The sequence below is a fragment of the Primulina huaijiensis genome, chromosome 15 (assembly GCF_012295235.1).
Source record: "Primulina huaijiensis isolate GDHJ02 chromosome 15, ASM1229523v2, whole genome shotgun sequence".
Classification (NCBI taxonomy): Eukaryota; Viridiplantae; Streptophyta; class Magnoliopsida; order Lamiales; family Gesneriaceae; genus Primulina; species Primulina huaijiensis.
Genome location: NC_133320.1, coordinates 7,665,967 through 7,680,084, shown reverse-complemented (window position 1 = coordinate 7,680,084; position 14,118 = coordinate 7,665,967). Strand labels below are relative to the sequence as shown.

At 34.7% G+C, this 14,118-nt stretch overlaps 1 protein-coding gene across 1 annotated transcript; it reads left to right on the top strand.

Annotated features, from left to right (window-relative positions):
• The first annotated feature begins 10,283 nt into the window (after positions 1 to 10,283).
• Positions 10,284 to 13,993, top strand: LOC140959732 (protein NRT1/ PTR FAMILY 8.1-like). Its single transcript, XM_073417728.1, has 5 exons — positions 10,284 to 10,397; positions 11,524 to 11,646; positions 11,745 to 11,962; positions 12,314 to 12,867; positions 13,126 to 13,993. Exons 2-5 carry the CDS (start codon positions 11,541 to 11,543, stop codon positions 13,958 to 13,960), a joined length of 1,713 nt encoding a protein of 570 aa, XP_073273829.1. The 5' UTR covers positions 10,284 to 10,397; positions 11,524 to 11,540; the 3' UTR covers positions 13,961 to 13,993.
• Positions 13,994 to 14,118: the final 125 nt, after the last annotated feature.

Below are 14,118 nucleotides of genomic sequence, written 5' to 3'. Positions count from 1 at the left end.
TTCGTCACATTCAATCAAGTGAAAACTCATCAGATCTCTTCACAAAGGCACTTCCTACGACAATATTCAGAAAGCACATATATAATATTGGGATGCGCAATCTACGAAATTTGTGAAGAATTGTTCGTATCAACATGAGGGGGAGTTTACGTGATTGCACTCTTTTTCCCTTACTATGGTTTTTATCCCAATGGGTTTTTCCTAGTAAGGTTTTTAATGAGGCAGTACAAAAACACATAATGAAGACATCATCGTATCATGATCATCATCACAAGGGAGATTGTTGAAAATTAATATTTAAAATGTGTATGTTGAATATTTGAATGTTGAAAATAAGAGTTGTAAATATTGAAAATTAGTGTGTGATGATGTAGGTAATGATGATCTTATTTTTGGATTATTTGTAAAGATTTTCTATAAATAGATCTCTCATTTGTGAAGAAAATTACAATTGAGTTGAGAGAAAAATATTATAAAGTGTGTAGTGTGATAATTTTGAAAGTTTGAGATTTTTACTTTTTACCGTAAATTTTTACTTTTTCACAACATTAGTTAAATAATTAATAATAAAATATTACTAATCTAATTATTTAACCCCACTCAAAGATTTAATAAAAATAATTGAGTACCAAATTTTCAAGATTAAAATCTCCAATTATACAAAATAGTATTTGAAAAGCTTGAAATCTTAAAATCACCTAATAAATTAAATTAGGATTTTAAAATGCTAAAAATTTCATAAATCACTTAAAATATCAATTTCTTGACTGAAATAAAATACCATATTAATCGTAAATCTCCTAAATCGTCAGTGGTCTCTTTTTCCGATCCTTTATCGAATATTCTCCTGAAATATAAAGTTCAAGAAAACATTTTAACGTGCATCAAATAAACATGTAATAATTTAAAATAATGCAAATCATAAATCATGCATCGTTAAAATCATTTTAAAAATTAAATAAATAATTTAGCAATTTAATAAATACATGGGTTTTACGTGTACTGATTTTGGGTTCTACAACATAAGTCAAGAAACGTGAGAAGCATGATTTTCGTGTAGAATTAAAGTAAACCCGATGCGTAACACTCTAGCCACAATATATCATTCAAATGCATTTCAAACACATATTATGATGTGATCAATGCGAAAAGAAGAGAATCAGGTATGCCTTTACATATTTACGCGCGAGAACCTTGACACAATCATGTAGAACAGGCACTGGAGGGACGGGGAAGAGTTCCTATGAAATTTTCTTGAGGAAACCTAGCAAGGTGGCTGCTGGAATTTTCGAGAGCTGCTGGACGTGAGATGGTGGGGCGGCCGAAAATGAGAGTGAGGGGATTAGGGTTTTGGGAGGGTAGGGTTTGATATAAAACGAGTGAATAATGAGCCATAATTAAAATTATTGTGGATAAGTAGGAGTTTAAGCCTAACATATATTAAAATAGGCCCATTAAGCCCAATAACACACTCGTAAAATATTTTGTTTAGGTACGTTTTTAAAAATATTACCCGAACCCTCAAAAAGTCCTTCGTTTTACTAAAAATTCCATACCGGTTCAAAATATGACTCGATGAGTAAAAATATCTTAAAAAGCCCATTTTCGAAAATCTCACATATTTATATCATATATTAAATGATTAAAATACTCTTTTAAGAAAATATTTTTCCTTAACTGTCATCGGTCTCTGTTCCTCGTTCGAGCGTGAAATACTGCTAAAAATCCTATAACATGCAATTGTAATGAACTGTGAAATAAAAACACATATTCATGTCATAAACATGCATTTAAAAATCATTAAATAAGCATTTTAATAAAACCCTAGATTCGCATGCAGTCAGGTTACGTCGTTTGAATTTCTAGACCTTACAGTATGACCCAGATTGTTGGCGGGAGACCCCCATCAACTTTCCCTCAACTGTTCGATCTTCTCTCTCATCTTCTTCTTCTCGGCTAGCTGTGCCTCCTAGTCGGAGGGTGGGGGGATCCATTCCTTCCCACCTGACCAACACCTGCTCCACTATGGCAGTAATCAATTGTGTCAGCTCAGCCAGAGTGAGGCTGTGGTTGCCATTATTTCTTCGATTTCCTTCGTTCCCATTGGCAATGTCTTCAGTATTCACCATCTTATTTCTTTTTCTTCAAATTCCCACATACAGCTCCAATTGAAGATACCAAAATTTTACCTCGAATTCGATCTGAAGAATGGGTATTCAAATCTTCACAGCTGAGTGGGTTGGATCGGGGCTTTGAGTTCTGCACAGGCAGAAAGAGGGTGAAGGGACGTTGGAGAGTTTCCCGACATGACCCCCCGGCATGACCTCTCCGATGCTTAAGTCTGTCTGGGAGCATAACTAAAGAGAGACATAACAACGCTAAGTGAGCAAGAGAATGTGTTCGAAATCATAACAAATACCTAGTATTTATAAAGGCAAGATGAGCTAGTTACTTGATAGGAGTAGATTCCTCGTTGAGATAGAACTTCCCCGGAGATAGGAAACCTCGGCTGACATTACTCCTTAACCATAGAGGCTAGGACTCTTGATGGCGGCTATGACTTTTGTCTTATCTTGATGAGATTTGATAGAATCCTGTATTTATCAGGAGCTCTTATTTATCAACGAAAATGTCTCCTCATTCCTTAGCTGCATTAGGGCCTACCTAGCCAACACTTGCTCTACTGTGGCAATAATCAATCGTTTCAGCTCGGCCAGAGTGAGGCTCTGATTGCCATTATTGCTTTGATTTCCTTTGCTCTCATTGGTAATATCCTTAGTATTCACCATATTATCTCTTTTTCTACAAATTCCCACAGACGGCTCCAAGTGATGATACTAAAATTTTACCTCGGGTTCGATCTGAAGAACGAGTCTTCAAATCTTCACAGCTGAGTGGGTCGGATAGGGGCTCTGAGTTCTACACAGGCAAAAAAAAAGGTGGTGAGGGGGCGTCGGAAAGTTTCTCGGCATGACCCCTCCGATGCTTAAGTCAATCTGGGGAGCATAACTTAAAAGAGACATAACAACATTAAGTGAACAAGAGAATGTGTCTGAAATCGTAAAAAATACATAGTATTTATAGAGACAAGATGAGCTAGTTACCTGATAGGAGTAGAGTCCTTGTTGAGATAGAAACTCTACCGGAGATAGGAAACCTCAGCTGACATGACTCCTTAACCATGGATGTTATGACTCTTGTCTTATCTTGATGAGATTGATCGAATCTTGTATTTATCGAGAGCTCTTATTTATCGACGAGAATGTCTCCCCATTCCCTAGTTGCATTAGGGCCCGGGCTTCTCGGACTCTTGGGCTTGGAAACCTCGAGTTCGGACTATTGGGCTGGGATACCTTTCTATATACTTAGGCTCGGTAGCCGGACCCTTGCCCAATAATGAGGTCTGACTCTTATTGAAACGTCTACCATTTTAAAAGTGTAGAAATATTTTTTTTTAAAGCTCGCAATTACAAAATAACATTTAAAATAATCATATTTATTTGCCAATAAAAGTAGCGCAGTTTAAAAATAACTAACGTCGTCCAAAATCAACGTAAACGTAAACGTGTAAAAATCGTAAAATCATCAACATATAAAAATGCGTAACTCCTCTCAAAACACATGAATCAATATGCAGAAAAATAATGGTCCTCGGGTCGTGTCACCGCACATTCCGCCTGCCTACTCAGTCTTCGGCACCTCCGGTCCCCTGATCAAAATGCTCACCTGCATCACACACGCCTAGTGATTCTAAAGACTCAACACATCTGTACCAGTAATAATAAGTACATATACGTAGCACATAACAGTGAAAAATAGCATAATCAACATACATTGCATGAGCTAAAAAAACATGAACATAAGCGTGTCATGTAATATCGTAACGTGTCAAAACATGTCTCATCATGATATCATATCGTATGCGTAACCGTGACCTGTCAAAACATGATAATAATCATAGCATGTATCATCGTATCAGCATATATGTGTCAAAATCTTAATTTGAATTCCGTTCATTAGCTGTGACTTTCGTATCATCATGTCATCATGTCAGTCGATGGATCCATCTACGTGTAACCACGGTACCGGGCGGCGGGGGATATCAGCGACACTCTCACCCGTCAACTGAGCTCGGGCCTATCATATCATGTCAATGGAAATACGATCGTCGGGCTCCCTCTGGGGCCTTCTCCCGTAAACGGGCTTCCTCTGAGACCTTTTCCCTTACGATATCTCCAATCATATTATCGTGTTAGTCATAACTAAATCACTTCATTCAAAACTTGTCATCATATTTATCACTTAATAAAAGCATGCATATACGTAATTTTTCCTTTAAACCAAGCATGCATCATAATTATCGTAATAGTGTAAAAATCGTAAACATGATGCATAGACATTTAAAACATGATAAAATGTGCTCAGGGCGCTGCCAGGACCAAAATCTCACCCCAGGTGCAAAATTATCATTTTGCCCATGGAAACCCAAAATTATCATTCTTCCCCTAGACGTAAAATTCCAAGTTTTTGACATTTTCTTAATTCTATTGACTCTAACATGTCCCAAATAATTATTTAAGCCTACAAGAATTTTCTCATATTTTTATTTGGCTTAAATCGATGAATTTCAAATTAACCTTTATATATAACATGTTAATGCGTTTTAATCCCGAATTAAACCAAACCTTAGCATAAAATTTCCAAATTAAAAACTTAGACTTCTAATAATTATTTGATCTTAAATATAATTTTTCCATAATTTTAATAAGCATAAATTTAGGCGTTTCAATTAATTCTTTAATTAATGTTTCGTGCGTCGATTAAATCCCGGATAAATCCAAAACTCATTATTTGATCTGAAGCTCACCAAACTCCTAAAAATGTCCCAAAACATATTTAAAAGTATCCCTAGATGTAAACTCAAGCCCATTTCATAACTTAACCGTATTGTTTTAAAACTTGGATCGGGGTCCCGGTTTTAACCCGAATCGAACCGAAACTTAACCAAAACTTTCCCAACTTTTTACCACACTTAATGAACATCCAAAGGGTCCTAAAAGATCTCAAAATTTGGCCCTTAAGCTATCAGTCAGACCCCTGAATGGCTGCTGGAAAATCTGCTATCTCCCTTCTCCAACCCGCAAGGCACCCCATCGCATCCTAGCGCTCCTCGGCTCGCACCAGCCCACACCAGCCCCGAACCAACCTACTAGGGACCAAGACCAGACCCTAATGGACCTACATGACCCACACAACGAGCCTCATGCACGCTGATAACTGCTAAGAACTGATAATCCTCAAAAACTCCTACCTCGCCCAACCCATCTCATCTCGGCTAGATCTATCGTTCCGCCAACTCCAGCTTGGTTCGAGCCATTCCAGATCCCAACTCAGACCCATCAGGGTCTGGTCCAGGGCTGGAGAAGGCCCTCGAGCAGCAAGAACCACGAGACACGATCGATCCCCTTCCCCAAGCACAAACGTGACCACCCTCCTTCACTCGGCCCTTCAACCAGCAGCCCCTGCCATGACCCTACACCTTAAAGCTGCCTATTATCCTCTTGATCAGTCCCTAAACCAACAAGAAAACAACAGTCCTTGCACAGATCGAAGAAAACGTGAGAGTTGACCATGGAAAAGCAAGAAACGATAACAAAACCGATAAGTAATCACATGTAAGGCTAGATCGAGATACCTTGCATGGTTTAACACACATTTAACATAAACATGGCGTGAATGATACATAAAAGAGAATACATGCGCGCCTGATAAGATAATTGGTGTGCAAATGTTCGAAGGGACACGAGGCGAAGAGGAAACACTCGAGCTTGAAGGAAAAAGGAAGCACCGAATTGATTCTTGCTGCTGAAATTCACGGAGGAGGAGACTGATTGGATGAAGGTGGGCGGCTGGATGGAGTATATTAGGTTTAGTGGGGTGCTAATGACTAGGGTTAGGTTTAATAGATAATTATGTAATATTTAAATATCTAACAATCAACTAATGAGCCTTATTTTGATATTTAAAAGTTAAAAGAAATTTTAAGCCCAACAATCTTAAAAGTAGGTCCGTTAAATACCAACGCACTCCCGAAAAATATTTCGTGTTGAAAAGATTTTGAAAATATTCGTCGAACCCTTAAAAAGTCCCCTGATTTAATAAAATTTGCGTACCGTTACAAATTAGAATCATGAGGGTAAAAATACTCAAAAATTTACATTTTTGAAAAATACACTTAAAAACGCTTTAACTTAATTTATAAAATAAATCGTGTAATAAAAATAATTTTCCTGAAAATTCTCCGGTCTCTGTTCCTCGTTCGAGCGTGAAGTGCACCTAGAAACCCTAATGCGTGAACTTATAAAATTTATGGAATAAATTCTACCATGCATGAATTATGCATAAAAATAATTAAACACAAATTAATGAAATAAACATGCATTTAATGTTTTAAAACAATTTAATAAAATACCAGAGAAATTTAATAAATTGTATGCATGTGGTTCATGTATACCTTCAAATTTTTCGGGACGTTACAATCTTTCCCTCTTAAATTGAATTCCGTCCTCGAAATTCGCTTATCCTTGATAATAAAAAATTTTAGATTTAGTTCTAGTATCCCGATAAAACTCTACCTTCTAAATCCTCTTTTGTGAAACTCAACTTATAACGACCCATGGTGACCTAGTTTCATTTTTCTATAACCTCAAATTTCAACTTTTTCTTAAACTTCCCAATATTTGAAATGGCAGTTCGAATTTTATTGCGTCTTACTTTCTTATACTATACCTGTAATGTTCATTGATCTATTACACTTGTATTTACGCTGTTCACCCTAAGAAACCTTAGCACCAAAATTTACTGATTGATCCTATCCTCGATAATACACTCGAAATTTAAACTTTATCTCAACCCCATAATAATATTAGCCTAAGATCCTTGAATCGAATCTTTATCTTACGGCACCAAACTTTCGTAACTTAACTATTTACAAGTACATCCCCAATATAAATTTGTTGCAAATCTTAATCCTCGAGTAATGTTAACCATAAAACCCAAATATACAATATCGATCTTCTACCTATATTTTAAAGCCCTTCAAGTCCCAATTACATGCTTAAACTGTTTCATTTCCAATTACAATATAGTTGAGGCCTAAGACTCTGGACTTTCTTCATTGAAACAAATTTCGCATTCTTATGTATCCTTAATGCTTAATTAATTCTACCATATAAACTTAATAAGTTAGCCCACGGTAGTCTTAGACTAACTCTAATAAATCAACTACGCTTATAACTCATAGAGTTCTAGAATTTCCACATCAAGATTTTATATTTCTTACTCGATAAGAATCTTAATATTCTTTCCTTGGTAACCTATGCTGAACACCGCAAATTCTCTTTTTGTTTATTTCACCCCAAATTTCCTTTGAATAAACACTTATCTCATAAACCTGAAATTCAAGCTTACTCCACCCAAATAGTAATATATAATATAATATAACTCACACACATATCCGCTTAGTTCCAAGTTTCTTAATGATTTCTAAAAATTTCTCAAAACAAGGTGTCTACCTCACCTCTTACATGCGTCTATCAAATATTAATCACACCCAACTTTCTAGAAAAATTAAATTCCAACAAAGGTATAACTTTAACTTTTAAGATCATGATTAAAAATTATAATACATCAAACTTAGGTTCCCAACATTTTGTTAGCTCCATGTCTACTCTTATAACTTAACTAACTGATCAACTTCACCTTAAATTGTCATCACTTTAAATTCTTAATTTGTCACAACATTATTTCACTAACACTTAAATTTTCAAACCCAAAATTGATTCATCCTACAATGTCCTTTATTACCATTTCTTATAACATTATAACCCAGATATCTCAAGGTTCCAAATATCCCTCAAATCTAAATCATCAAAAATTCCGGTCATTTAAACCATTCACTTCTCACTTACTGCTAAACAAATCTCCCAAATTTCTTAAAAATTGCAAAATTAGTTCTTACTTTCCTCGAATATTATCCGATTTGTCCTTAATCTCAAGAATCCAACAATTACCCATAAGTTCTTGGCGTTCCTAATCCCACTTTATAGGTTTCTCGTACATAAATCTCAGAAATTTTAAGTTTATTAAACCCAAAATCAATTCCCATAACCTCAAAAAATTATTGATTTAACCCAAGTGTTCATCAAAGTTCGAATTAAATCCTCAACATTTTCGGAATTTGCAATTTGGCCCTTAAAGTTATCAAAAATTACAATTTTGTCCCTATAACTCTTCGAAATTTGCATTTTTGTCCCCATAAAATTTTCGAATTGGCCTTATTAAATCTTAAAATTCTCGAAACTAAAAATTTAATCCCAAAGTTTGGTAAATTCGAAATAGTCCCTTAGAATTTTATTGTTGCACTTAGGTACTCAAATTATTGGTTAATACAGTTAGGTCCTTAAGATTCTCAATCAATGCAATTCAATCCTTAGGTCCCATTAGGTAGAGCATGCATTTTAAATAAATTCTAAGTTTTTATACTTCCAAAGATCGTCTTAGTTTCCGAATAATTATTCTTTATATGAAATCCTCAAAAATTAACTCAACTAGTAACCACGAACCATCAATAATTTCTTAAAAAATCTAAATATCCCAAAAGCATTCATAATTTTCAAGAATAACTTATTACCCCAAAAAGTAGAACATCAGTACTACTAACCTAAAAATGAATATAGTCAAATGATTATCAACCTCTCTTAATGCCCAATATTCGAATTCTTAGACATGTCCAATTCCAAACGTAACCAACATGCAATTTAATCTAGTTTTTAAAACATTTAATCTTCAAAACATATAAACAGCTTAACATGTACTGTAAAACATATATCATGTAAACATGCAGATGATAACATTAAAACTTTCAAAACAATTAAAACATATAAGCTTACAGACTTGAGGCTTGAAGACTGAGCTGCAGAAGCTGGCGGTAGCTTAAGGGCCTAATTTTGATATTTAAAAGTTAAAAGATATTTTAAGCCCAACAATCTTAAAAGTAGGTCCGTTAAATCCAACGCACTCCCGAAAAATATTTCGTGTTGAAAAGATTTTGAAAATATTAGCCGAACCCTTAAAAAGTCCCCCGATTTGATAAAATTTGCGTACCGTTACAAATTAGAATCATGCGGGTAAAAATACTCAAAAATTCCCATTTTTGAAAAATACACTTAAAAACTCTTTAACTTAATTTATAAAATAAATCGTGTAATAAAAATAATTTTCCTGAAAATTCTCCAGTCTCCGTTCCTCGTTCGAGCGTGAAATGCACCTAGAAACCCTAATGCGTGAATTTATAAAATTTATGGAATAAATTCTATCATGCATGAATTATGCATAAAATGTATAAAAATAATTAAAAATAAATTAATGAAATAAACATGCATTTAATGTTTTAAAACAATTTAATAAAATACCAGAGAAATTTAATAAATTGTATGCATGTGGTTCACGTATACCTTCAAATTTTCCGTGACGTTACACTTATAGGGCTAGGACTAGGGCTAAGACGATCTTGAATGAGTCCAGATGTGGCAATTTTAGGGACATCATATTCATAAACATTTGTTTTTCCCACTCTACAATAAATCATGCATTTTTTCAAGATTTGAATTCAATCAGAAGAACCAGTGGCCTAATTTTCTCAATTTACTATAATTAAAGATTTGGTAAGTGTAATTAAATTTGATTTTCCATTAATTATTTCATATCCGGTATTAATCTCAAATCAAATCTATGTATATCCTTTGGAGGGTTGCCAACTCTGTAAATTTTTAAAAAATAATTTTAAACATATAAGCACTTCCAATAATATTTATAAAATCGAAAACAGAAAAAATAAAAAATAAAAATTTGCCCGAAAATGACAATGGATCAATTATTTTTAAGTATATTTAATCAAGTACAACTCATATATGTTTTCATTAATTAAATCAATTAAATATGAACCAATCTGCTACAAAAAAATATAATAAAATCATGATATTTTTAGATAAAATGGTCTTCCATCTTTTAATGATTTCTTTTTTCTTCACTTTGCCGTGGAAGTTGAAATATTTTGAAATCTACTGGTAATAAATAATTAAAAGGGATTGTTGTAATTTTGACTTGTAGATTACGTTTCTCTTCTTTGTAATTGACTAATTTTGTGTATATATTATGGAATATCATTTTATTGATTTTATTTTCCTAAAATAACATTTGTTTTAAATATTTCGATCGAGGAAATAAATGTAATATAAATATAAAGGTTTTAGTGATACGATCCTCCATTCAAAGGCTCTCACAATTTGCTCGGTTAGAGTGTACGCTTCGCCTCCTCCTACACACGAGGTTTCAAGGTTAGCATTATAGAATTAAAATCTTATATTTTTTTATCTAAAAAAATTATTTTAAAATTAATATAATAAAATTTAAGACAAATTATAATCCCAAATAGTTTAAAAAATGGGCCCTTAATTTATTATAAAATTGTATGATTATTATTGTCAAACATCGTAGTTTGGTGTAATTCCCTTGGCCAGCTTTCTCGCATGTTGTTGGCATTATTAATGGACGGCCGAATGTCTTAAAATTAATTTTTATTTGAGAAATATAGTCTGTAATTTTTGTGAAATGTGATTTGAAGCAATCGACATGGCAGATAGTGATAATAACATCAAATTGACGATTATTACTAAATTTTATATGTTCTTATATATGTATATGTTTCATCAGAAAAATAGATTTCAAAGATTTACTCAGTGTACATTGAAGGATAACGGGTTCGGTTCTATTGTCATAAAAAAATGATGTAAATGTGTTCAAGGTTTTTTTAACATATGAATTAAATTTGCTTTATTTTTTATAGTACGATCATTTAATTTAAAGATTCAAAAAAATGAATAAAAATAAATAAAAATTTTATTGGGATATGTTAGTTATAGATATATTTTGAAGTTAATAAATATATTTTTTGATATTTTTTAATTAAACAAAAGCAAAATATTTTTGTAATCTTATAAAGTAATTACTCTATTCCCTCATGTATTATTATTACATTATTTTTTAAAGAACTTTGGATACGTCAAAAGAACAGAAACAATCTAGGAAATAGCTCTTTTGAATTTTTTTCCAAGAAAATAAAATTGGGAAATGTCAGAAATTAATGAACTTTGATGCATTTTAGTAGTAAACAAAACATCTTATTCATTGAATAATATTTTGTAATGTGGGTAATAATTTCTTTAATGGCTAGAATATTTGATTTGATCACTTGAGATTTTATTTGATGCTTAGAATATTTTATTTTAATACCTAATTTTTTTAATGATTATATATCATATTATATATTCATTCCGTCTCTACATCCATACTCCATTTATATATGTGATATTCATGCAAAAAACTAAACAAAATGTGATTAGAAAAAGCCAACACCACTCTGATGTTTCTTTAAATAAGCTCACATAATCTTCATATTTCCAGGCTTGACTGTAAGATCCATGGCCGAGGAAGAAAACTACACGAAAGATGGGACGTTAGACTACCGCAATAATCCTGCAAACAAGAAGAAAACAGGAACTTGGAGGGCCTGCCCCTTTATTCTTGGTACATATGAACATTGTATCAACGTTTAGATTATTATATCGAGCAACTGTTAAATAAAAATGAGGAAAGCACATGATTCAATTCTATATGTTTCACAGGAAACGAATGCTGTGAAAGACTAGCATACTATGGAATGAGTACTAACCTCATTGATTACTTCACAAATCAACTGGATCAACCAAGTGCTACAGCTTCCAAAAATCTGTCGAATTGGTCCGGAACTTGCTACATCACACCGCTGATCGGTGCATTTCTTGCTGACGCATATCTCGGACGATACTGGACTATTGCCAGCTTCTCCATCATCTATGTCATTGTAAGTTTTTCCCCCTCAGATTTTGTGTTGCGCTTCTGCCAAAACTCTACCAGAAAATTGTTGATAGGCTTGCAAGGTTAAGAGACTTTCCAAACCTAATAGGCTATACTTTCAAGTTTAGGCTTGCCTCTTAGCTTATTGTTCAACATCAAGGCAACAGTATGCATGGTCAATGACTATCACTCACATACCCAATATTGATAAGTTTATTCGTGTTCTTACATTAGTGTTGGATCAAGATGTATGAACCGAACGCTATTATTTGGTCGGCGTAAGCTGGAAAGAGTGGGTCACCATAGACATTGTTGAATATATATTTAAAATGAAATTAAAGGTGTTTTGGTGATGTAGGGGATGACATTGTTGACTATATCAGCATCGGTGCCTGGCCTGAGGCCAACGTGCTACGAAAAAGACGTTTGCAGTGCTACAGGTTCTCAAACCGCTGCTTGTTTTGTTGCACTGTACTTGGTGGCATTAGGAACTGGTGGCATCAAGCCTTGTGTCTCCTCCTATGGAGCAGATCAATTTGATGATGCTGATGAATTTGAGAAAGTACACAAGGGTTCTTTCTTCAACTGGTTCTATTTTTCAATCAATATCGGCGCACTAATTGCCTCGTCTGTGGTGGTCTGGGTACAAGTGACCATCGGCTGGGGTTGGGGGTTCGGGATTCCTGCCGTCGCAATGGCAATAGCCGTGTCATTTTTCTTCTTGGGAACTCGATTGTATCGGTATCAGAAACCTGGTGGCAGCCCTCTGACACGGCTCTGCCAGGTAGTCGTGGCTTCGTTGAGAAAATACCGGGTCCAGGTACCACTTGACCAGGCTCTTTTATATGAGACTACTGATGCTGAGTCTGCTATTGTAGGCAGTCGGAAGCTTGACCACACAAATGAATTGAGGTATGTTTCTGAGACAAATCTTGTTCTATTAGCCTATCAACTTAAGCACAATGTTTTGGAATATAATATGTCAAAATGAAATTGTCAATACTTGAAACGTGCTTCACCAAACAGACTAGTTTCTTAAACTGGGACTGTTAGGCTAAAGTGAGCCCCGTTACAAAGGGTACAAATTGAAAATGGCCCCAAAGAAAATGCTCGAATGAAAAAAGAACCTAGACTAATTAAATTTCACTAACATAAAATCGGAATTCACAGTTTTTTTGACAAGGCAGCAGTGGAGACACAAACAGAACAAAACAAGGGGACAATAAATCCATGGAGACTTTGCACTGTAACACAAGTTGAGGAACTCAAAGGTATTGTACGATTGCTCCCCATATGGGCAACCGGTATTATCTTCAGCACAGTGTATGGACAAATGAGCAACTTATTCGTGTTACAAGGCGGGTACATGGATACTCGAGTAGGCCCATCGAACTTCAAAATCCCAGAAGCATCACTCTCCATATTCGACACTCTGAGTGTCATATTCTGGGTGCCAGTATACGACAGATATATCATTAAAATAACAAGAAGATTCACTGGTCACAAAAATGGCCTTACGCAGTTGCAGCGCATTGGAATTGGACTCTTCATATCAATCTTTTCCATGGTTTCAGCCGCAATTTTAGAGTACGTGAGGCTTGGTATTGTGAAAAGACATAACAGCTATGGCGTGAAAGAAGCACCAATATCAGTATTCTGGCAGGTGCCTCAGTACTTCATCATAGGCTGTGCTGAAGTGTTCACATACATCGGTCAGCTGGAATTTTTCTACGAGCAAGCCCCTGATTCAATGAGAAGTTTATGTGCGGCTCTGTCACTAACCACAACTGCTCTGGGTAACTACGTAAGCTCTTTACTGGTGACAATTGTCATGGATATTACTACAAGAAATGCGAAGCCTGGATGGATAGCAAAGAACCTGAATTATGGCCATCTTCATTACTTCTTCGGGATACTGGTGCTGCTGAGCCTGCTGAACTTGGGAGTGTTCATTGTCGTAGCAAAAAGATATACATATAAGAAGCCGGTGGGAACTCTCCGCTGATTACCTTAAAAAAACTGTACCGCAAACTTACCATGTACATACTTTCTGTTGGAACTGCAAGTAACTGCTTTTACATCTTTTGGTGATTTAACATTCTAATACCACTCAGACCCTGGACATCTTACCCATCCGGGAAAAGATTCCAAGCAAGAAAAAAT

Coding starts and splice junctions, on each gene's coding strand:
- LOC140959732 (XM_073417728.1), top strand. CDS start 11,541: ATGGCCGAGGAAGAAAACTACACGAAAGATGGGACGTTAGACTACCGC. Junction 11,647..11,744: donor GGCCTGCCCCTTTATTCTTG/GTACATATGAAC, acceptor TATGTTTCACAG/GAAACGAATGCTGTGAAAGA. Junction 11,963..12,313: donor TCTCCATCATCTATGTCATT/GTAAGTTTTTCC, acceptor TTGGTGATGTAG/GGGATGACATTGTTGACTAT.